The sequence below is a fragment of the Canis aureus genome, chromosome 9 (assembly GCF_053574225.1).
Source record: "Canis aureus isolate CA01 chromosome 9, VMU_Caureus_v.1.0, whole genome shotgun sequence".
NCBI lineage: Eukaryota > Metazoa > Chordata > Mammalia > Carnivora > Canidae > Canis > Canis aureus.
In genome coordinates this window covers 4,890,382-4,913,314 of record NC_135619.1, presented here as the reverse complement: position 1 = coordinate 4,913,314, position 22,933 = coordinate 4,890,382, and the positions used below count along the sequence as shown (strand labels likewise).

General features: G+C 56.2%; 1 protein-coding gene and 1 long non-coding RNA gene across 4 annotated transcripts in view; one reads left to right on the top strand and one right to left on the bottom strand.

Annotated features, from left to right (window-relative positions):
• Window positions 1-22,933, bottom strand: part of RIN3 (Ras and Rab interactor 3) — a 104,762-nt gene that overhangs the window by 41,572 nt on the left and 40,257 nt on the right. The window contains exon 3 of one of the 2 annotated variants that reach the window (XM_077908538.1): window positions 17,597-17,714. The exons of the other annotated variant lie outside the window; for it this stretch is intronic. Coding sequence (XP_077764664.1) covers window positions 17,597-17,714 — 118 coding nt within the window. The remainder of the gene's footprint in view (window positions 1-17,596; window positions 17,715-22,933) is intronic. 2 annotated transcript variants of the gene reach the window in all.
• On the top strand, window positions 16,258-22,075 carry LOC144320250 (uncharacterized). 2 transcript variants are annotated; one of them, XR_013385805.1, is made up of 4 exons: window positions 16,258-17,423; window positions 20,093-20,209; window positions 21,447-21,588; window positions 21,853-22,075. It is a non-coding gene; the product is annotated as an uncharacterized LOC144320250 (long non-coding RNA). The 2 variants fall into 2 exon arrangements; XR_013385806.1 differs by having other exon boundaries at window positions 16,258-17,766.

Below are 22,933 nucleotides of genomic sequence, written 5' to 3'. Positions count from 1 at the left end.
CTCAGGACAAGATCAAGCTTGCAAATCCCTCAAGGGGGGATCGTAGTGATGCAGGCATTCCCAGCCTGGCACCCTGGGAGGGGGGTGGCTCCACAGTGGCTCTGCCTTCCCACGGGCACATGGGCCACATGTCTTTTGCAGAACACACATGAAACCTTTAAGATGGGATGCCCGGGTGGCTCAGGGTGTGATCCTGGGTCCCAGGATCAAGTTCCCCATCAGGGTCCCTGCAGGGAGCCTGCTTCCCCCTCAGCCTGTGTCTCTGCCTCCCTCTGGGTCTCTCAGGTATAATTTTTTTTTTTTTTTTTTTAAAGAAGCAACCTTTAGGACGGAGTCAGCCAGTCCCTCCTCTGTGCCCTCAGGCACCAGGGCCCAGCACGGGTCCAGGCATAGTGGCCCAGACACCCTTTTACTGTTAAAATCGTCAATCTGTAAAAGCTCTTGTTGGTTTGTAATCTGACCTGTTCTGCCGCAGCCCTGGGACCCTGCCACATCCCTCCATCTGACACATCCACGGATGGCATCTGCTCACGGCACGGACGCAGCTCGGGAGCCCGCGCATGCCAGGCCCAGGGCGTGGCCCAATCCTCAGTCTCCCCAGGACCCAGCACAGTAGGGCGCACGACTTGGGAGATCAATAAATGTTTATGAAATACCATCTGGGAGGGAGAGCCCAGGGGGCCGAGGCCTGGGGGCACGTGGCGGGGACCTTAGGCCTCCTGCTGCACGGATCCCCCGCCCTGCCCTGCGGGAGCCTGAAGGGAAGCCTCCCAGACAGCGTCCACGTCCTAGAGCACGGCTCACGCGCGTCAGGCAAGCGAGACCAGCCCGTGCCCCACGAGCAGTGGCCGGGCTTCGCTCCCAGGACTGCCCCAAGTCTGTGCCGTGCCCGCCCGCTGGCCTGGGCGGGGGCCCGATGCCTGAATGTGAACATGCATCCGTCATCCTGTCGCTTACCCTAAACGTGCCTCAGTTTCCTCAGCTCAAATCAGGGATAATAAAGCATCCACCTGTTACGGTCGAATCGCGTCCCCTGTACATATATGATGAAGCCCTAAGTCCCGGTATGCGCAGATGTGACCTTCTTGGAAACAGGGTCTCTGCGGAGGCCATCGAGTTAACGCGCGGACTGATTGGGGTGAAGCCAGAACCGCAGGGGTGGTGTCCTTATAACAACACGTAAGGACGCGGGCCACAGGCACACGGAGGATTCGGCGGCACAGCTGAGGAAGGGACGGTGCCAGGTCCGTCCGGGTGGAACGCCAGCCAGGGCGTTTGCTCCTGGCTCTTTCCTCGTGGGCAAGGATCCAACTTTGCCCTTCACTGCCCTCAGGATTCAGCCCCAGAGCCTTCTGGAGTGTTCCGACCTCCCCCAGGGGAAAGCCACACACAACAGGTGCTCTGCAAACACTTGTCTTCCCAGCGAGGGGCTAACCCTGTGACCTGGAGCTGGGAGGCTGTGGCCCACGGGCCGCCATGCATGGTGGCCCGCCCTGTACCCTGCCCTGTGCCGGGCACACCTGACAACTCCAAAAGGGGCGGTGGGGCTGGCCAGGCCCTCAGGCGCCCGCACCAAGGGTGGACCAAATTCACAGAGGCAAGGGTGGGTCAGTGGCGGCTCAGCGCGGGGCGGGCAGGGGGCAGGGACGTGACATCAGTGGTGTGGCTTTCTGCTTCTTTACTGTGTTAAACTATAAAAACTCACAATTTAGCTATTTAAGCATCGTGAGGGTACAATTCAGTTGCACTGAGTACATTTACCTTGTATAGCACGAGGCCTCTTGTTCCAAGTGATGAAGCGTTCTTGAACTTATAGCAGTGAGGTGAGTGCCACACCAGCATGAACGTGCCAAAAGCCACTGCGTGGAGCACACTCAGTGGCTGAACTGGACGATATTGGATATATAAGTACCTCTCTAAATAAAGCCACTATTTTCTTTAAGATTTTTTATTTATTCATGAGAATAAGAGAGGGGCAGACACAGGCAGAGGGAGAAGCAGGCTCTATGCAGGGAGCCTGATGTGGGACTCAATCCCGGACTCCAAGATCACTCCCTGAGTCAAAGGCAGATGCTCAACCTCTGAGCCCCCAGGCATCCCAATAAAGCCATTATTTTAACAAAAAGAAACCCATACACAAAGATTGGACTGAATTTCACTTATGTTTTCTGGGATTTTTATGACACGCATGTATGACTTCAGTAAGCAGAGAAACTGTGAAGTGTCTACATTTTTCTCTATTCTTCCAAAATTCTCTGTGAATTGGGGGGCATCTGGGTGGCTCAGGTCATGATCCCGGGGTCCTAGGGTCCTTGGCAGGGAGCCTGCGTCTCCCTCCCCTCTGCCTCCCCCTCCATCTGCTTGTGTGATCTCTCTCTCTCTCTCCCTCTCTCAAATAAACAAGTAAAATCTTAAAAAAAAAAGAAAATACAGGGCAGCCCCAGTGGCCCAGTGGTTTACTGCCACCTTCAGCCCAGGTCATGATCCTGGAGACCTGGGATCGAGTCCCATGTCAGGCTCCCTGCATGGAGCCTGCTTCTCCCTCTGCCTGTCTGCCTCTCTCTCTCTCTCTCTCTGTGTGTGTGTCTCATGAATAAATAAATAAAATCTTTAAAAAAAAAAAAAAAAGAAAATACAATTCTCTGTAAGCTCTTCTCCAAAGCAGACTGGTTTCCAGTGTCCTCTCAGCGGATGGTGCATCCGTGGTACTCGCAGCCCTCTGGGCACAGCCAACAAGGCAGGTGTCCCCACTGCTGGAGTGCCCCCGTGCCCCTACCCCACGGGCGTCAGAAGCAGCCCCAGGGGGACCTGGCAAGCCTCTGGCCTCCACAGCAGTGGAAGCCAGGAGCCCAGCCGGAGTGGGGCCGGCCTCCGTGCACGGTCCCCGGGGTCCCTAGGGCACACTCCAGGCCCCGACTGAGGCAGTTCTCCAGTGAAGGGGAAGCGGGGAAGGCGTCCAGGCAGTCACACTGGCACATCCAGAAGCGACAACCAATGACAGAGGCCACGCTCCGTGTCTGCTTACAGAAGGAAACCCGTTATCTACGAGTTGTCACCAGGGCTGCGAGGGGACAGGACAGAGGTGCCAGGCCCTTGCTCACGGCTTCTGGCGTTTACAACTTCCACGTTGCAGTGAGACAGTCATGGAGACCAGAAAACAGGAGTGGATTGGTTTTTACAAGGGATTCCGTCCATTTGAGATTGCCTTTTTCCACCTAGTGTCCCTTCCTCCGGGGGCCTCAAGTTGCTAAGTGGGTCCACAGCTGCTCCCTTTCACCACTGAGGACCATGTTTTAGGCCCGGAGGACCAGTTTGCTTTGCTGTTCACCCACGAAAAGGCATCAGGGCAGTTTCCAGTTTTCATTTTTTAAAAAATATTTTTTTATTTGAGAAACAGAAAGGGAGAGGGAGAGAGGGGGCACGAGCGGAGGGGGGCAGGGGTGGAGGGAGAGGGAGAGGCAGACCCCCTGCTGAGCAGGGACCTGCCCCACCCCTGATATGGGCTCCACCCCAGGACCCGGGGATCACGTCCACAGCCGAAGGTAGAGGCATCACCACTGAGCCTCCCGGGAGCCCCCCGCCCCCGTTTTTAGTCAGGATGCATAGGGGATGCTGTAGACCTCTGTGACGAACGAGTCTACACAGGCGTGCACCCTCCTTTCTCTTGGGCTCTGCAACACCACGGTTGCTGGGACTGCGGCACGTCCCTCACCAGGTTTTGGAGGTGGCGCCAAACTGTTTCCCTGAGTGTTTGAACCACTTCACAATCCCACCGGCACCCACCAGCAGTGCCGGACCCACCCGATTTTTCCCCATGCTGGTTGGTTTGGTGTTTTCACTTTTTTATTTTAGCAGTTCCAAGGGGTGTAGAATGAGACCTTACCACCATTTCAATTTGAGTTTCAAAAACACATGAAACACCCTTACGTGTGATTACTTGCTGGCCTGTATACCCTTTGGTGAAATGTCTATTCATGTGTTTTGCCCATTTTCTAATTTGACAGGGGTTTTTGTTTGTTTGTTTGTTTTCTTTTTTAAAGGTGGAGGGTTTGTTTTTAACTGCCTTCTTTTTTTTTTAAAGATTTATTTATTTATTTATTTATTTATTTATTTATTTATTTAGAGTGAAAGAGAGGCAGAGACACAGGCAGAGGGAGAAGCAGGCTCCATGCAGGAAGCCCAACGTGGGACTGGATCCTGGGTCTCCAGGATCACACCCCAGGCTGCAGGCGGCACTAAACCACTGTGCCACCAGGGCTGCCCTTAACTGACTTCTTTTTTTTTTTTCCTTAACTGCCTTCTTAAGAGGTCGTCACAGAAGTGGCCGTCCTCCAGGGTCGTGGTGACACTGCTGAGCCAACCTTCCCTGAAACCTATCACCTGGAAAGGGTGAGAAGGCCGATCCTAATGGATTCTCATCCTGTTTCCTAAAAGGCACAAAAGATTGCCCAATGGGGTCCCTGACAGGGGAGGCCAGAGGTGCTGAACCTGGAATCTGGAGCCACTGTGCCAAGAGTCTGGGGAGCAGCGGGCAGTCAGCTGCAGGCCTAGCAGGTGCAGCCGGGCCCCTTCCCCTCTGGCTGCCCTGGGAACCCCCAGCTGGCCATTTGTGGCTGAGGTGGGAAGAGGACTTTCTTCTGTCCAAAGGCTCAATTTTCTGCAATGAAAATTATTTCCCCTATTCCCGGGAGGTGAAAGCGGGGGAACCAGCAACTTCTCTGGAGTCCAGGGGACCCTGTGCTTCTAGGCCCAGCACTGGCCTCCACCTGCTTCAATACGATGCTGCAGGACAGCTGCCTCTCCAGTGAAAGGGGCCCCTGGAGCCGCTGGTTCCAGCAGAGGCAAGGCTCCTGATGAGAGAGCAGACCGTCCTGCGCCGGGCGGCAGAGCTGTGCCCACTGGGCAGCTGCTGGCCACCCCTACAAGGACTGGCACTCACAGAGGGGCGGGCTCTCGTCCTGCCGTACACAAAGCCCAAGCATGGACAGAGTGGCCAGGTGTGGGCAGCCAGCTCCCCTGGCCACATGCCCTAGTCCTGAAGCCTCACCCTTGGACACCTGCTTCCTCCAACTGCCAAGTGAGGACAAGAGCACCCCCGGCTCCTCAGGCACAGGTTCAAGTGGTACCGCCCAGGGGCAGCCCCTGCAGCACAGATGACTGAAGCCTGAAGGTCTGCGGGTAGGTGGACCTGGGGGAGGACGGCCACTTGAGGACATGCTGCAGACAGACCCCTTCTCTCTCCCTGCCTGGCAGTGATGTCCAGGGTAAACACCTCGGCCTCTGCTCGCTGGCTGGCCTGAGCCCCTTCCCTGCCTCCTTGCCAGCCCACCCGAGCGCCCTCTGTGAAGCCCCCACCCCGGCCCTGAGGCTCCTCCGTGTCCTCTCTTAGCTGCACCCCCACCTCTTCCACCAATCCCAGGCCCGGGGAGGGGGTGGCACGAGCTACAGGGAGGCTGAAAGGGAGAGAAGCAGGGATGACCTGCTGGCCACGATCAGAGGTCCAAGCAGGGGACTGCTCCTGATGCTTGGCTATAGCACTTCTTGGGCCACAGAGAAGTGCTCCCTCTTCTCCCTGGCTGCAGCCCTGCAAACCACATGGCTTGATGAGCAGAACACCAGCTGGATTTCAACCCCCATTCAGGTCACCAATGAAGCACTTCTGGGCAGTGCACAAGCTGTCCAACTGTCCACGGCAGCGCGGGTTATGAGCCATGGCCACCTTCGTGGGCTGCAGTTGGCAGGAACAGCCCCGAGTTCCAGAGGAGGACCCATCAAGAAACAGCTTGGCTCAGAAAACAACCTGGCTTTGGCTTCAGGACCTTACCCTGGAGTGTGCAAAATTTCATCTCAGGTCTAGAGGAAAGGTGACTCTTGCTCACGGAAGCAGGGAGGCCCAGAGAGGTTCAGTGGCTCGCCAAGGTCACAGAGCTAGGAAGTGCTACCAGGACTGACCCCGCGGAGCACGCTTTCACGGAGCGCAGCTGGTTCCAGGCCTCGCCGCCCAGGAGAAACACGAGGCAAACTACGTTTGCAGTTTTAAGGTTTCCCACAGTCACATTAGGAGTGGTAAACAGAACCAGGCCAAATTGATCCTGATAAAATATCCTATTCAATCCAAATAGCCAAAATATGATCAGTCCGACAAACCATAACAAGTCACTATTTTACCTGTTTTTTCATACTAAATATTCAAAATCCCGTGTGGATGTTAACTGATAGCTGTCTCCAGTCCAACTCGCCTCATCTCCGAGTCCTGCCCGCTGCCCCATGGGCAGCAGAGCCCAGAGCAGTGTTGTCACCCAGGGGCTGGTCTGCGTGGTCGCGTGCTGGGGGCACCCTGACAGCTAGTGGGGGAGGCCCCGGCAGGCTGCGGACCCCCACGCCACACGGCAAACTCACATCAAGTGGGCCGCATGTCAGAGACCCTGTGGCAGGAGGAGAGGCAGCATGTGCTCCCGGGGCTGATGGGGGGCCCAGGGGTGCCGTGGTGCCCAGCATGCCCCTCGCTGGACACCACAGCTCGGGCTAGAGCTGAATGGATGTTGGAGGGCCCCCCAGGATGGCGGGTCCTGGGATCTTCCTGCCCCTGTCCCTCAGCAGCACCACGAGCCGAGCCCCGGGGTCAAGAACTGGGGACGTGTCCCTGGCTTCCAGAGGTCACACCTGCTGGTAAACACCAGGCCCAAGCCTCAGGATGCAGCCCTCTCCTCTGCTGCCCCTGCTGGAAGCATCCAGGGCAGACTCAGCCCTTGGGAGGGACTACAGCTCTGGGGAGCAAATTCAGGGCGGGGATAAGGAACCGGGTGGCTGTGGGGCAAACGGCACTCCTAGATCAGCCCATCAGTGGGCAAGGGGTGCTCTGACCTGTTCTCTAGCTCCTCCCTGGGTCTGAATGTGGCAGCGGAAGAAAGGTGTGTTACATATAGACCTCTGCATCCCTTGTCCCCCCCCCCCCGCCCCCACAGGGCCGGGAGCCCTCCTGAATCACCATGAATGCCTTTGGGCGGGAAAAGGGACACACTCCTACTGTACAGAGAAAGCGCCTCTGCTGACATGGGGAAGGTCCCACAACCGCCCAGGGGTCAAGGTGCCAAACTCTCACGCAGTTCCTCTAGTCTGACACCTGATTCAACCAGGTGGCACTTCTACCAGTTAGAACAGAGATGGAAATGGATGTCTGGACCCCAAAGGATGTGACCACCCCAGAGGCACCCCAGAGGTGCTGAGGTGAGACTCAGCACCTCACCTCTGCCTGGGGCTCTGCCCTGCCCCCTGAGCCCTGGACCCAAGGCTTGGTTCAATTTTCATTCAGCACATATTTGCTGAGCACCTACTTGGTGCCAGGCCCTGCTCCGAGCACCAGGGAGATGGCGGCTCCCCGTGTTCCTTGCTGTCGCCCCGCCAACCACTCTCTCCCCGGACCTAGGGTGACGCTGCCACAGGTCCCCAACCCCTGAAGCCCACTGGTTCCCTTCTCCTCCTTCAGCCGTGCTGCAGATCTGTGCTGTCAGTTCTCCTCCTACATGTCCCTGGGGTGTGTCTCCTCCTCCCATACCTGCTGTAGGAGCCGGATGCATGTGCACCGTGCTGTCGCTGGGCCACTGCCAAGTCCCCTCTGGTCTTCACTCTGAGGGGTCTCCCCTGCACTCCAGCCTCCACACTGCCCCCCTGCAGTGACGGCCATCTGTCTGTCAATCCGTCCATCTAAAGATTCTACTTTTAAGTACTCTCTACACCCAACATGGGGCTCGAATCCATCACCGCAAGATCAAGAGTTGTGTGCTCCACCTCCTGAGACAGCCACGTGCCCCAAGGGGCTTCTGTTTAAAAGGGACATGAGATCACGTGGAGGAAGAGGCACATGGAGAGCATTCTTGGGTGGGCTGGCACATGGCGAGTCCCTAATAACTGGGTGCTCAAGACCATATAAAATGTCCTGGGTAGGGCCTAGTTACTGGGGAACTGGGTCTCACTGGGGGCTGCTCAGAGCAGTCCTGGACTGGGAACAATGACTACACTAAAGAATATTCCAGCAGGGGAAGTTCTGTTGGGCCAAGTTCCTTAGAAGTTTCCACTGTGAAAACCGAGACCAAGACAAACAATAAGCACCACAAAACATATGTGATCGCAGCAAGACTGCTGATAAAGTAGGGCAAGCTGTTGAATGATTCTCGACAGATAAAGAGAGACGGACACAAAGAGCCATGGCGGACACCAGTCCATTTGTACCGAACTTTCCAAAAGGTCCCACCCCTGGTTTCTTCCTTAAATAGTTCGGGCAGAAAGAAGAAGTTGGTGGGACAGGCATAATAACGTGGCTTCCCAAAGGCCAGCCCGGCTGCCTAGACACGGAGCAGCACTTATCTGCCTCAGCCACGGTGAGGCCCAGGTGCTCAGGGTGTCTGGGGTCAGGAAGACAAACAGTAGCACCTCCTCTCTGTGTGTGGCTTTGCCCTCCCAAGGCATTTTGTGCATCTATCTCTTGCCATGCAAGGTGAGGGGGCCCAGAGACACTGAGTGACTTGCTTAAGGTCACACAGCAGGTTACTGAGGGAGCCAGATTAGAATCTGGTTCCCTGACACCCGCCCATGACTTTGCACAAGCTCACACCGGCCCTAATGCTGTCCCTTTTCCTAGAGGTGAGGCCGCCTGGGAACCTCCAGAGCAAAGCAAATCTGGGGGGTGCTTCAGAGGTGTTCAGAGGGGACAATTGGCTTTCTCTTCCAGGAGAAAACCCTGAAGCTTGTAAGAACATTTCCTGGTGAGTCCTAAACGTGGGGTAAACCTCCAAAGCAAGCCGAACCTCCACACAGAGCCACCAGGAGAGCAGGAAGGGCTTGTAAAAGTACTTTGCTTTGTTTCTTCCACTCTTGCCCTAACTTACTCAGCTTCCCCAATGACCCTCATTTTAAGAGCAGAATCTGGTCTTATCATGCCCCTCAGTAGGTGCCAGCTCCATGTATATATGGATGGATGGATGGATGGATGGATAGGTGAGTGGATGGGTGGGTGGAGGGAGGGATGGATGAAGGGATAGATGGAGGGAGGGATGGATGGATGGAGGGATGGATGGGTGAGTGGATGGGTGGGTGGAGGGAGGGATGGATGGAGGGATAGATGAATGGAGGGATGGATGGATGGGTGGAGGGATGGATGAAGGGATGGAGGGGTGGATGGAGGGGTGGATGAATGGAGGGATGGGATGGAAGAGTGGGTGGGTGGGTGGACGGGTGGGCAGAGAGTCACTCTTGCTTTCCTGCCCGGTGTTCAGTATGTTCACATGTATTTTCTTGTCTGTTCCTCATCTTAATTTCCTTTAGAAGCCTAATTCACTCCATTTGTGGTTAAAGTGAGGCCCAGGAGTCAAACATCTTTAGTTCACAGAGCTGGTTAGGTGGCAGAAGTGAATGCAAACCCAGATATTCTCACCCTCAGACCCAGGCCAACAGGAAAGGCGGGCAGGTGGGCAGGTGGGCAGGGGGAGGGCTATTAACTTCTTGTGGACATGTCCTGTGCATGGTTCCAGTTCACCATCACTGCGAGTCCATTTCACAGTTGAGAGAACCAAGGCTTAGTGAGGCTGGGTATTGAGCAGCATTGAAAAGACCTCACAGCTGATGGAAGCAAAGGGGTGGGACTTGAGTCTGGGTCCACTGGGTTCCAAAGTCTACCCCCTTGGCCCTTTGGGACCAAGCCATCTGTCTGCTCAAGTATGAGGTGTTACAAAGTAGCGATGAATGGCCAGGTGTTTGCTGAACACTTGTTTCAGCCCTGCCCTGTGCCAGGCTATGGGGACCACAGATCCCGTATCACACAAGCTCTACCCTGGAAGCTTCCAGTCAGCAGGTGGGAAAGGAGATAGGAAAACACGGAACAGACAATGATCAGGCAAGGGCACACAGGGAAACTTCACTGTCCACCCAAGTAGAGGCCCAGTGAGTAGTGGGACGGGGGAGGATGTTGACGGGCAGGTGGGCGCCCCCTCCTCTGCTATTTCAGGACAAACTAACTCAGTCCTTCCTGGCCAATGCCTGACATTCCACCACTGTCGCGTCCGTCCTCGCACTTTTACTCCTACTAAGAACTGAGATGCACATGTAAAGTAGTGCTACGATGGCGTTAGTGTTTCACCTGTTAGTAGAAATCTCTTTACCGGCTAGAGAACTTCCAGACAGCAAGTTTTCATGGAAGGTGGCGGGGGAGGCAGAAACAGCTAGAACGTAAGGTAGATGCCCCGGATGCAAATGTCGAGTGAAGCTAATCCACACCCACTGCTCTGGAGTGACAGAAAGCCCAGGAAGCGCTGGGGCCTGGACCCTGACCCCTGACACTTCTGAAGTCACTCCTAAAAGATGGGTGGCTGCAAAGAGGCCCCTGGTTCTCTGAAACACTTGAGTTGCCTGGCTTCCCTTAGACGTACTTTCGGAAGCTGTAAAAGCCCTGCAGGTGGTGGTCACTGTACACACAGAGGCCACTCGCTCGGGCCTGATGCTGGCGTGATGCCCTCACCCCTACACACCCATTTCCTTCATCTTCCCCTTCTCCTGCCTCCAACACCCTGTGTTTTAAATCTTTCCCCCATCTCTGTCAACACTTCTCCCCTAGTCCCACTTCCCCTGTGTGCTCCTGTGTCCCCTTCCCACAGGCAGGCCCGCCCTGTGTGCTCCTGTGTGCCGGAGAGGCAGCACAGTACCTCCACCTCCTCAGGAAAAGGAGTCCCCCTCTTTCCCTTTCCTTGGCCTCGCTGGCCTGTCCCAGGTCGCCGCATTATCAAGGCCCTGACCTCGGGCAGGTGTCTCAAGGCCTCCGTCCTCCTGGCAGGCTGGATAGCCGCATCCCTCACCCACCAGCGCGGTCCCTTCAGAAGCACCAGTGTTGTCAGGGCACTTCCTGCTCCAGGTCTGTTCGTCCTTCCCCAGGGCAACAGCCACTACTGATAAGAAGAATGAATCAGCTTCTTAGCAGAGTTCTCTGGGAGCGAGGGGTTGCAGAAAACAATGGTTCTGACTTGTGAGTTGATGTCACTCAATCCCTGTAGCAAATTATAACTGTCGGTCTTTACCCAGTGCTTTTTCTATCTGGACGCAGTGATGGCTCTGCCCCAGAAATACCCCCTTCTGTCAGCAGGCAACACTACGACTCCCACTCTGATAGCGGCTCCCACCTGGCTTCTCCCCAACAACCCTGAGCAGTCCTCCTCCAGCAGCCGGGCGCCCTCCGGTCAAGCCTATTCTGACAGCGGCCCCCTGGACGTAGCGTTGGACCCCATGGGCTAAAGCCTCGGTTCCCCAGGTCGCCCCCACCCCACCCTTTAGATGCCATCTGCATGTCCAGGTGGTCCCCGAGGCTGGTGACCCAGTGGGGATGGAGGCGGGCTGCTCCCAGAACGCTTCTTGGGCTCTGTTAACTTGCTGGAGCGGCTCGCAGAGTAAGAGGCAAACATCTTACATAGAAGGTCACCAATTTCATAGAAAATGATAGAAGTCGGGGACAGCCAGATGGAAGAGGCGCACAGCACAAGGTACGGGGAGAGGCAGGGAGGGGAGAGCCTGCCCACCCTGTTTGCGTACCTCACTCTCCCTCAAACTCCACGTGCTTACCAACCCAAGAGCTCTCTGAACCCTGTCCTTTGGGTCTTTATGGAGGCATCACCAGTGGGTATGATTGATTAAATCTTCATGGTGACTGATTCACCCTCCAGCCCCCCTCCCCACCACCCCTCGGCCTCACGTGGTTGGTTCCCCTGGCAACCAGCCCCCCCCCCCAAGTCCTGTATAAACTCTGGTGTGGTTGAAAGGGGCTCATTGTGAGTATCAGGACATCCCATGAGTTTGGGGAGCTCTGTGCCTGGAACTGGGATGGAGACCAAACGTGTATTTCTTACTAGAAATCATGATTAACACAGTTACGATGCTGTTGAGTGCTTTCCATGCACAGGCCACACTGTCCCCTGCCCTGCACATATTCACTCCTCAATCCTCCAGCAATTGTGCAACAGCTGTTCCCATTTTGCACACAAAGAAACCGAAGCACAGAGAAGTTCAGTAGCTTGTGTGACGTACAAAGTGATGGACACAGAAGAGCGCTGTAGGACAACCCGCCTTCCGAAGCACATGCTCTCAGGACAGGTTTGCTGTGACCAGCACAGAAGGCTCACCACAACCCAGTACTGTCTCCCTGGTATGACAGCAACAGTTCGCTTTGCCCATCCCAACCTTGACAATAATAACAACCGTTCCTCACCTTTTTGTGGACTTAACACACTGTGGTCCAAAGACAGGTTAAGTCTCATTCTAGTCAGTTGGTGAGCAGGTCATACCCAAGAGTAGCACTGCAAATGTCCCGTGTGGCCCTCAGAAGCAACCTGGATGACTGCAACCTGCTCCTATATACAGACATGTACTGCCCAGGTCAACTCATCTTTCCTCTTTGGTGTCAAAGTTCCCCCAGTCCAGTGGCAATGACCCTCTGCGCCAACCAGACTCACCGTGCTGACCCATGAGGTGGGGCTCTGTTTCTTAATCACAAGTGGATCTATCAGCTTCCACTACGGGGCCTAAAACCACAGACCTCAGAGTGGGAGATCTGCTTGGGCAAGAAGAAACCCTAACCGAGCTCAACAGGCCAGCCTCTAGAAAGCCAGGGGGTTGGCCCAGGTGGTCGGGGACAGGCAGGAAGTGGGGTGGAGCTGCCCCTGAAATGTGCCAGAAGGTCACTCTCTGTGGGGGCCAGGCCATATCATTCACCACTGTCTGATGGCTCCTTTTCCTTTTCCTTTTCCCTTTCCTTTCCTTCTTTCCTTTCCTCCTTTCCTTTCCTTTCCTTTCCTTTCCTTTCCTTTCCTTTCCTTTCCTTTCCTTTCCTTTCCTTTCCTTTCCTTTCCTTTCCTTTCCTTTCCTTTCCTTCTTTCCTCCCTTTTCCTTTCCCTTTCCCTTTTCTTTCTCTCTCTCTCTCTTTCTTTGGCAGCCAGCAGAAAAAAAAACGCCATCACATACATGTGTCAGCGTCACCACCTTCAAAAGGTGCAAATGAGTGAAACAGTAGCCAGAGTTCCCAGGTGTCTAACTGGCACCATAAAGGCACCCAGTGTCTCTTCTGCTGGTTCTCTGCACCCCCTGCCACACACATCTGGCCTCTGAGGGTCCCTGGGAAGCTACATGGCAACCAGACACTGCAAAGCCTTCTTTGCACTCCCGGCAGCAAGGGGAGGATGTGGCAGGTGGTCATGCTCGTTCAGAGTGGTGGCTGCCCCTCCATGCAGTTCCCATGCTCAACAGAGGGCAGGCTTGCAGTTCAGGGCTGTCTGTCCTCATGGCATGACCAGTCTGAGCTATCGGTTCCGTGCTTTGCAAAGAAACCCTTAACGAGGAACCAGAGGGCAACCCAAGCACACAGAAACACAGATGTGGCTGACGTGAGCCTTTCTCACTCGAAGCAAATGGAGCCAGGCCACAGATGGGGCTGACCACCCGGGTTCAGGGGATCCCCTCATCTCCCTCCTTTGTCTGAGCATGTGGGGAATCCCATCAAAAGGCCACAGTTCCAGGTCTGGGCCTTCCCCTTGCCCACTTCCTTGCAAGCTGACCCCTGCTGCAGCCACCACAGCCACAGGGGGCCTCAGAAGATCGGTGGTTCCTTCCTCCCTTCAGGGACTGCAAGGAGGGCATCTATGTCAGATGGGATTTACCCAGAGCCTGGAACCCTCTGGGTAGGCCCATTTCACTCTTCTGTTTGGCTTATTCTTGCAGGAGGATTAATAATAATAATAATAATTATTATTATTATATTATTATTATTATAAACGTGATTATAACCCTCTCTTGTGTTCCAGGTACTGCCCTAAATACTTTAGGCCCATGAGAGACACCATGATCCTCCCCACCGTAGAGGCCTGGAGAGGCTAAGCGAGGCCTAGAGAGGTCACACAGGTAGTAGAAGGCAGAGCAAGATTCAGACACAGGTGGTTTGACCTCCATAGCCTGTGTTCAACCACCACGTCAAGGAGGCAGGTACAGAATGAGGAAGAGTGAGCAAAAAGATCAGAGCAGCAAATCGACATGGCAAAGAAACACCTTAGCTGGTACTTTCTTGGTGTTCTAGGTTCAGGGGTCTGAGGTCTGGGGAGCAGTGGAGTAATATAAAGAAAGAGCAAAGTAAAAAACATGCAAACTTATAAGTGACATCTCTGTAGTCACAGCCAATGGGACAGGAATCATGACTGGAAGAGTTACAGCAGGCGAAGAATTTTGGTTTGAGTTTTCATGGTCTTCTCAGCAAGCTGAGCACTGCATGTTTAAAAGTTTAAAAGTGGGGGATCCCTGGGTGGCGCAGCGGTTTAGCGCCTGCCTTTGGCCCGGGGCGCGATCCTGGAGACCCGGGATCGAATCCCACGTCGGGCTCCCGGTGCATGGAGCCTGCTTCTCCCTCTGTCTATGTCTCCGCCTCTCTCTCTCTCTCTCTGTGTGACTATCATAAATAAATAAAAAACAAAAAAACTTAAAAAAAAAAAGTTTAAAAGTGGAAAATGAGATTTGACCATGTGGTCCTGGGAGGTAGACATGAACCGGAGGAAGCGAGCTACCTCCATTCCCGAGTGTCCTGGTCTGTCACTTGGGCTCCTGATTGGAAATGAGACACGGCAACCAAACACAATATCCTGGCTTCAGGGATCCCTGGGCGGCGCAGTGGTTTAGTGCCTGCCCTTGGCCCAGGGTGCGATCCTGGAGACCCGGGATCGAATCTCACGTCGGGCTCCCGGTGCATGGAGCCTGCTTCTCCCTCTGCCTATGTCTCTGCCTCTCTGTGTGTGTGTGTGTGACTATCACAAATAAATAAAAAAAAAAAAAAAATATCCTGGTTTCACTGGGTAGGAGTTGTGCATGCTTTCTGACCAATCCCAAAAGGCCAGGGGGTGTAACTGGGTTGGAAAGACGTAGAAGTGATTACCCTGACATCTAAGATGGGGAAGTGGGAAAAAAGCATGGGGGCAAAAGAAGAAAGCAGATCTTGTAGACATCCTCCCTGTCCAGCCTGGTTCCGGTTTCTTCCAAGAAGCCTCCCATATCAGCCTGCCCTTGAACAAAGCTCTCTCTTTGCACTTCTAGAGCACCTGTTGATATGCAATGTGCTCAGCACGTCACCACCGCTCACCTTTAGCTATTTGCCTGAAGCTGGTGTTGAAATTTTTTTTGTATGTGAAGAAATTATTTTTTAAAAATTTTTATTTATTTATGATAGTCACAGAGAGAGGCAGAGACATAGGCAGAGGGAGAAGCAGGCTCCACGCACCAGGAGCCCGACGTGGGATTCGATCCCGGGTCCCCAGGATCGTGCCCTGGGCTAAAGGCAGGCGCTAAACCACTGCGCCACCCAGGGATCCCTGGTGTTGAAATTTAAGAGCACAGTTGGCCCTCGGGTTTCTGAATGGACTGTAGGTAGCTAGGCCCTGGGCAGGCAGACCTGTGAATCCGGCTGATGGCCAACCATGCACCTGGTAAGCATGCCTGAGAAAGCGTCCAGGTTCTTGGAGAGCAGGAGGCGCCCTACAGAATCCCCCCTGCAGTCATTGGAGGGCGCTGTCTATTGGTTTCGGAAACCTATAACCCTCCTCCTTCGTTGAGATCCCTACATGCTCTTCCCCGCTGGACGCTGCAGGACAGAGGTTGATGGCGTTTGCCATCTAACCCCACACACGCTTCCCCTCTGGCCTCCCAGTGGGTCACCAGCATCCGAGTCCTCCGCTTCTGCCCGCGCACACGCCTGGACTACATTTCCCAGTCTCCCCTGCAGCTGGGCGTGGCCACACGACAGGGCTCGAGCCAATGGCATGCAAGCACGGGCGACACGCTCACTTCCGGGCAGGCCGCGGTGAGACCCGCCCTCAGACTTCCGGCCTGCCGTCGGCCGGCCTCCCCTCGGAAGCGGGCGTCGCCTGCTCGCCGCTGGGCGCCTGCGCCGGCCGGGCCGGGGGGCTCCGTGCTGCCGAGGGCCGAGGGCCGAGGGCCGAGGGGCCCGCACAGGAGCGGGGCGCGAGCCTCCTCTGGGCTTGAGCCCTGGCACTCTCGCTGCTGTGGCCGCCGGCTCGTGGTCCCGCTCCAGCTCGCACCGCGACTGCTCATTGTCCGCCCCCCCCCCGGGAGGTGAGCTCAGGGCGCGGGGCGGGGCCGCGGGCGGGGGCGGGGCGGGCCGCGTCCGGCAGCTCCTGAGGGCGGGGAGGGCGGGGAGGGCGGCGGCGGGCGGTGAGCGAGCTGAGCGCGCGGCGCCGCGGGGCCCTGACGGCAGGGAAGCCAAGCCCCCGTCCCCCGTTTGTGCCGCAGGGACCCTCCACTCGGGGCTCTGATGCCCACTGCTCGCCCACGGGACCAGCCCGAGCCCTCTCCGTCTCCCTCTCCTGACGCCCCCCGTGGTCCTGCCCGCCGGTCGGCGTGGCCCGGGTCCCTCCCACCTCCACCGTGACCCGTGACCCCTGGCCCCTGACCCGTGACCCCTGCCCGGCTCCACGGGCAGCCTCGGGCCGGGGCTGCCTCCTCTGTGCGTCCTCCCGGCGTCGGGCACAGGTGCTTCCTAGAAACAGCTGCTCCAAGATACTTAATAAATGTCTCTAAAGCATCTATGACATTATATCGTGTTCTATAAATACATAATGTTTATGAAATGCTGAATACGTGTTTTGTTGTCTTCTTTAACTCTTTTCGCTCCATTCTTTTTAAAGATTTTATCTATTTATTCATGAGAGACACAGCGAGAGGCAGAGACACGGGCCGAGGGGGAAGCTCCCTGTGGGGAGCCCCATGTGGGACCTGATCCCGGGACTCCAGGATCGCGCCCTGGGCTGAAGGCGGCGCTCAACCGCTGAGCCACCCGGGCGACCCCGCTCTACTTCTAACTAAGGATAAAAAGCTTCCCACAACCCCATGGGTTTATCAGAGGGCCTAAGCTGATGCCTGGATTGATCTGTAGGTTCTCCTAACTTCTAGGCTTCTTGGATCTTAACACCTTAATACCCGTAAGGGGCCTGGACCCTTTCATTGTGCGTCGGTACAAATCTGCCCTTGACCGGAGGCCTCACAACATTTTCCCACCAGTGCCCAGGCCTGCTCCTGGCAGCTCTGTGCACACCCAGGGTTTCTGTCTTCCAAGGCGCTTGCCCGTTTGACCTTTGCAAAGGCCCCGTGACTCAGGCAGGACAGTGATAGTCACTATGTGCACGTAACCCACAAGAAAAGAGGCTCAGGGAAGGTGACCAACTTGTGCTTGCGTGTGTGCTGGGCTGTCTCTAGGACCAAGGACCCAGACAATTCCTCTCGTTCTCCCCCCTTCCTCCAGCCTGAGCTAACAAAAAGACACCTCACAGAGACCAACAGGAAGCCAGGCCAACACGCCAGGACATGGCAGGTGATGGAAGCTCGCACCGACTTGACTGGTAAACTGAGTTTACAACAGACCTGGCCAGATAACTTCAGGGGACTGAACATTTGTCCCTCTTCTAATTTTAAACCCCTCTGGCCTGATGGGAGTGTCTGTGGTTACAGGGTGTAGCAGCTGCTGCTGCTGCTACTGTGTGGTCAGGGCCACCACAGGAAGACAGGTACTTACTTGATTTTTCTTCTTTAACCGTGTATTCGAGCACTTTGGACGAGCTCTCATTCGGGGAAGGGAAGTGGACACAGAGCACCAGATGCTTCAAGCTGCTATCCTGACAGACCAGGAATGTCTGCAACGGAAGAAGGGCGGGGGAGCTCCATGAACCAAAGATTTGGGTGGAGGTTAGAAAGACAGCAGTGGGTTGGAAGTCATCCAGAACGTTCCAGAAACAAGGAGGCAGGGTGGGGAACGGCATTCTGCCTAAGAGTCCTGTGTCACCTGGCCCATGTCCCCCCTGGCTCCTGAGTCCCAGTTTCTCATCTGGCTACAGAGGGGTCCACCTAAATCAATGCTTCCCAAAGAATTCTGTGTTGCAGACACAGAGTTTGGAGGGAGTGTTTAAAACGCGGGTTCCTGGGCCCCACCCCTGGGATGCTGGGTGGGTTGGTGGGGCCCCAGGATCAGGGGATTCTGATACGGGCGGTGGTCCTGCCTCTGCTCTTAGAAAAGCTCTAAGGCACAGGGAGTCATATTGATTTTCCACTTGCACCCCAGCACGTATGCTTACCTCCACCCTCGTCCCAACCTGGGATCTAAGCCTCTCCCACTCAGGCCCCTAGTGCCTGGCCAGAGCTTGGAAAACCGGGACTCTGCCCAAACTTCTGAGGTGAGGCTGGGGAGCCACTAGGGGAGCCCCACTGATGTGGCCCGGGCATGAGAGGCTCTGGAGAAGCACCGCGGTGGCCCTTGCTTCCCCGCCCCCCCCCCCCATAGCACACTGCCCTCCCAGTGATGCTTCCTGTTCTCTGCCATTGTTCCTGAGGACTGTTATTATCACGTGGCTACATTATTAGAGTTGTTAATACAACATAATAACATTATTGCCTCCCTTGTCTGCCTCCTGCCTTAACCCTGGGTGATGATAGATCCCGTGATCTCACGTAGTTCTTTTATTAAAGCTATGGGGGGATATTATTATCCCCATTTTATATGTAGAGAGAGGCAGTAACACCCAAGGTCACTAGGCTAGTTAGTAAGTGCTGGAGCTGGGATTTGAGCTCAGGCCCTGTGACCCGGATCCGGGCCCTCCATCACCCCCAGACCCCCGGTGCTCTGCTCAGCCCTGAAAGACCACATCTCCTTGGAGCGCAGTGACATCTTGAGCCCATTGGTCACTGAGCTGTGGTTGAAAGTTTACAGCCCCCCCCCTCCTGGAGCAGGGCAGGGTGGAGAGGGTGTGAGAACCTAGAGCAGATAGGAGGACGAGGGAGCACGGGGCAAAGGGGAGGGGTAGGTTTCTGGGGGTGGAAATGCAGGTGCGATGCTGCCTACAGATACATCCCCACCTGGAAGGTGGCCCTCCCTAGGGGACCCGACAGGAGGCCAGCTCACCTCTAGAAGCCTCCTTGGCCCCTGCCCACAGAGAGGATGCCTGAGGCCTCGGCCCAGCTGGCCCTACCCCAAGTTGTGGCCATCACTGAACTGACACGTTCACCCAAACCCGGTCTGACCCCAGGAACATGCTGTCCTCCAAAGGAAAAGAGGTCACCTGGCCTCTTCCTCAGAGGTACAAGGTCAGGCTGCCTGCTGCCCACCAGGCCGCTGGGAACCAGCAGCGTGTGAGGCCAGGAGAGGGCGCATCTGGGCATGGGGGGGGGGGGTGAGTGCGGTGTCATGAAAAGATGTGGTCTTTGTCCCTGGTTCCTGGCACAGAGCTTCAGAAATCCTTAGAATTTCCTGAGCGATAAGTGTTTTTTATTATTTATAATGAGTTGCTTTAGACCATACCTGGGTTCACACTGCTATGACTCATGGGGGGCCTGCTATGACTCATGGGGGGTGGCCACAGCAAAGGGGGGACCGGGAACACACAAGAGGGTTGGACTGCCAGCTCCACCTCGGCCTTGGGGCCGGGAGAGCCATGCATGTGGGATGCCACCATGTAGGTCTGCTACGTCAGGAGGGGGCCTCAGTGGAAGCTGGGGCTCAGTGTGCTTGGAGATGCCTGGGTGGTGAGCCCCTGGAGGTGCCTGCACTCCGCAGTGCAGGACGTGGGGGCCTGCTCCCCTCGCCACCGGACCCACCTCATCCCCCCTATTTGTCAGCTCTGTGGCTCGGTCCTTCAGAATAATGGGGTCGGGAGATCTGCGGTCCCACGTGGAACTCTGGGAGCAGGGCCTGGGGGAGGCCTGAACGGGAGCCAGTGGCGTCCCAGGAAGGCCAACAGAGCAGACCCAGACCCCTGATCCTGAGCCAGGATGGGCGCTGAGGCCAGTGCTCCAAACTGCAACCAAAATTGGGCGGTTTCTGCCTTTGTAGGGAAAGCACCCCCTTTACACGTTGTGGTGCATGTGGGGGGCCACGTGCCCGGGCGGGTCCCAGTGCAGAGGTCCTCAAGTGGCCCAGAGCTGCCTTTCTCCATTCTCTGGTGTCAGGAATGGCACAGTTTTCAAACTACAGGTCATGACCCATGAATGCGAATGCCTCCGACTAGGTTTATTCTTTCAGACTAAAATGTAAGAGAACAGAAGAGAAGAAGGATGCCTGCGGGACGGACGGACTCTGTCAGAGAGGAAAGGAGAGGGAGACAGAGACCTACGAAGGGCCTGGGCCCCAGTCTAATGAGTAAGTGTCTTCTTTCTTACTCCACTGGCGGGGCCTCCTCCCTCCACCGTCGGAGCCGCACTGCTCTCCCCGACGGGCAGCGATGAGCACTCACTGGCCCGGGCAGGGTCTCCTGGACGCCGTCCTGCAAACTGATGGGCCCTCTCACAGCCCCACGCGCTGATTTCTGGGTTTCCTCACTCTGCTGACATGTCGGCCCTCGCGTGCCACTGAGAGAAAGGAGAGGAGGCGGGAGCCTGCGGGCAGGGCCCTCTCCAGCTGGCAGGACCTGTGGCCTGTCACAACCTGTATTTCTCTCGGGCTCCCAGAGGGCCCTGGGCAGCCAGCTGGGAGCTCCTCGGCCCTGGGTCACTGTGGGGCCTCCCTGAGCCTTCTGCTCTCATTTGTCACCAGACCACCCAGCAGACACAAGAAAGGAAGTAATTGCAACACCACACAGGAAGCCCCCAGTGGGATAATCAGGTCCAAACAGATGCCCCCTCAAGAATCATTCTCCGTGTGCCCCCCACCCCCACAGCCGGGCTGTCTGTCAGTCACCGGGTCTCAGGTTCCACGGGGAACTGGGGGTCAGTGTGCCACATGCATGGGGTTACCGGGGATCTCCTGGGCAGTGGTTCAACGATGGGAGGAGCTGGGACAGAACAGTGCCTCACACCTGTGCTCTCTGTGGCCTCCCGCCCTCCCACCACCTCCCTCCTCACTCTCCATCCTTGACAGGTGAAGACGTGGGGCATGGGGAAGCTAGATCACCCAGGGCCGTGCACATGGGACACGGGCCCGGGTGCCACTGCGAGCAACTCGCTCCTGTACCGCTGTCATGTCTGTGTCATCTACTCACTGGGGGGCAGGGGTGTACACGGGGGGAGGGAAGCCCACCAGGCAGGGTGCTGACAGGTGCCTGGCCCCGCCTAACCCCTGTCCTGTGGCCACAGAGCCACCCGGAGCACTTCCTTGTGCTATGGCTAAGGCCTGGGACTCTTACCTGCAAAGCAAGATAAGGCACTGGGGGGATGAGGGGGTGCAGTGAGGGGAGGCTGCGTGCTAGTGGGGGCAGGTGGAAGCTGGAGGAGACCCCTGATCCCACCTGCCCACGTAGTGGGGGGAAGGGGGTGCTGACCCCCAACGGTCTGCCCGGCCACAGTCCTATGGAACAAGTGGGTCAGTTCTGTGTTCCCCTGGGGGAGGGTTAGCTGCCCAGCCGGTCACACAGTCACATTTGGGAAACATCTGCCCTCAGCACCCCAGACGCGGTGTCACTGTGCAGCAAAGAGGACTAATGCAGTGACCCGCGGGCCTCCTCGTTGTGGCGAATCACCTCTGCTTCACTTGACAGTCCAGCCCGAGTCCAGCCAGAACAAGACCACCTGTATGACCTGCCGGTGAGACCCTCACCCCCCCACCCATGTGACCTGCCCGTGAGCCCCTCGCTCCCCGTGTGACCTGCCTGTGAGCCCCTCGCCCCCTGTGTGACCTGCCCATGGGCCCCTTGCCCCCACTCCCAGGGGCCACAGCTCATCACCTAAGGAGAGGTGGGGCCTGATGGGGGTGGCAGGGGCTGCAGGGGAGCTTGGCTCCTACACCCTTGGGGGATTCCGTGTACCAGTTCCTCGAGCCACCTTGACTTCTCTTTCTCCCTTGTGCAGCTGTAGCTTTTGGGAGCTGCAGTGGGAGCCAAATCCCAGCTCCGCTACACGCCAGCCGTGGATCATGGACAAGCAGCCTTTCGTTCTCCAAGTCTCAGTTTCCTCGTGTGAGCATGAGTGTGATAATATCCACCTCCCAGAGCTGCCTGTGAGAACTGCTGACTGTGTACGGAAAGCACCTGATGCCAAGTGTGCCTTGAATAACAAACACTGATAATCTTCATTGTTCCAGTAGACTGCTACCATCTACTGAGCACAAAGCCACAGGCTAACATGTTTATAGGCGTTATCTCATTTGCTAGATAATTATTAGTGAGGTGATTATTATGTATCTTTCCCCCAAGTCAGAGATGGGAAAGAGGGACTCACAGGCCGTTCCGCTAGGTGCTAGATTAAAAATGGCCACAAATCCTTTGCAGCACCTCTCATCCAACTTCCCCAGCCCTGGATGGGGTGGCCTTCAGTCTTGTTTCCACCAAAAGAAAGTGACAGACATAGCCCTGTGGGGTTGCAAGCCTAGGCTTTGAGGCGGGTCAGCTCCCCTGAGTGCTCCAGGCCAGTTTTGGGACCATGGGTGTCACGTGAGGCCACCAGAGTGAGTCTGCTGGGGTCACGTGGCACAGCCCCAAGGGCAGGCAGCCCCGCAAGCTGCCAGTGGACTGTGGCTGTGCAGCTGACCCCAGTGAGACCAGCAGTGGAACTGCTCAGCAGAACTCAGCCCCAGCTGCTAACCCACGGAATCGCAAGCACATCCAATGGTGACCATCTGAAGCCACTGAATTTTGAAGTGATTTGTTATGCACAGTAGCTGATGATACAGCCATCAGGATGGACGTGGGCCTGATCCTTTGGGGAACCCCCTCCTTCTATGAGGTGCTGAGTAGGGATCCCCAGAGCTCAGGGGCGGGGACTTGGAAGGCTGGCGATGCACCCAGTGTCCCACTCTCCAGCCAGAGGAACCAAGACCCAGAGATGAAAGACCTCCCAGGTCACATCAATTGTGAGCTGCAGAGCCAGGACAAGAACGTAAGGCCGTGACCTTCAGGTCAGGGTTATGAGCGCCACCATACACGGCTTCCAA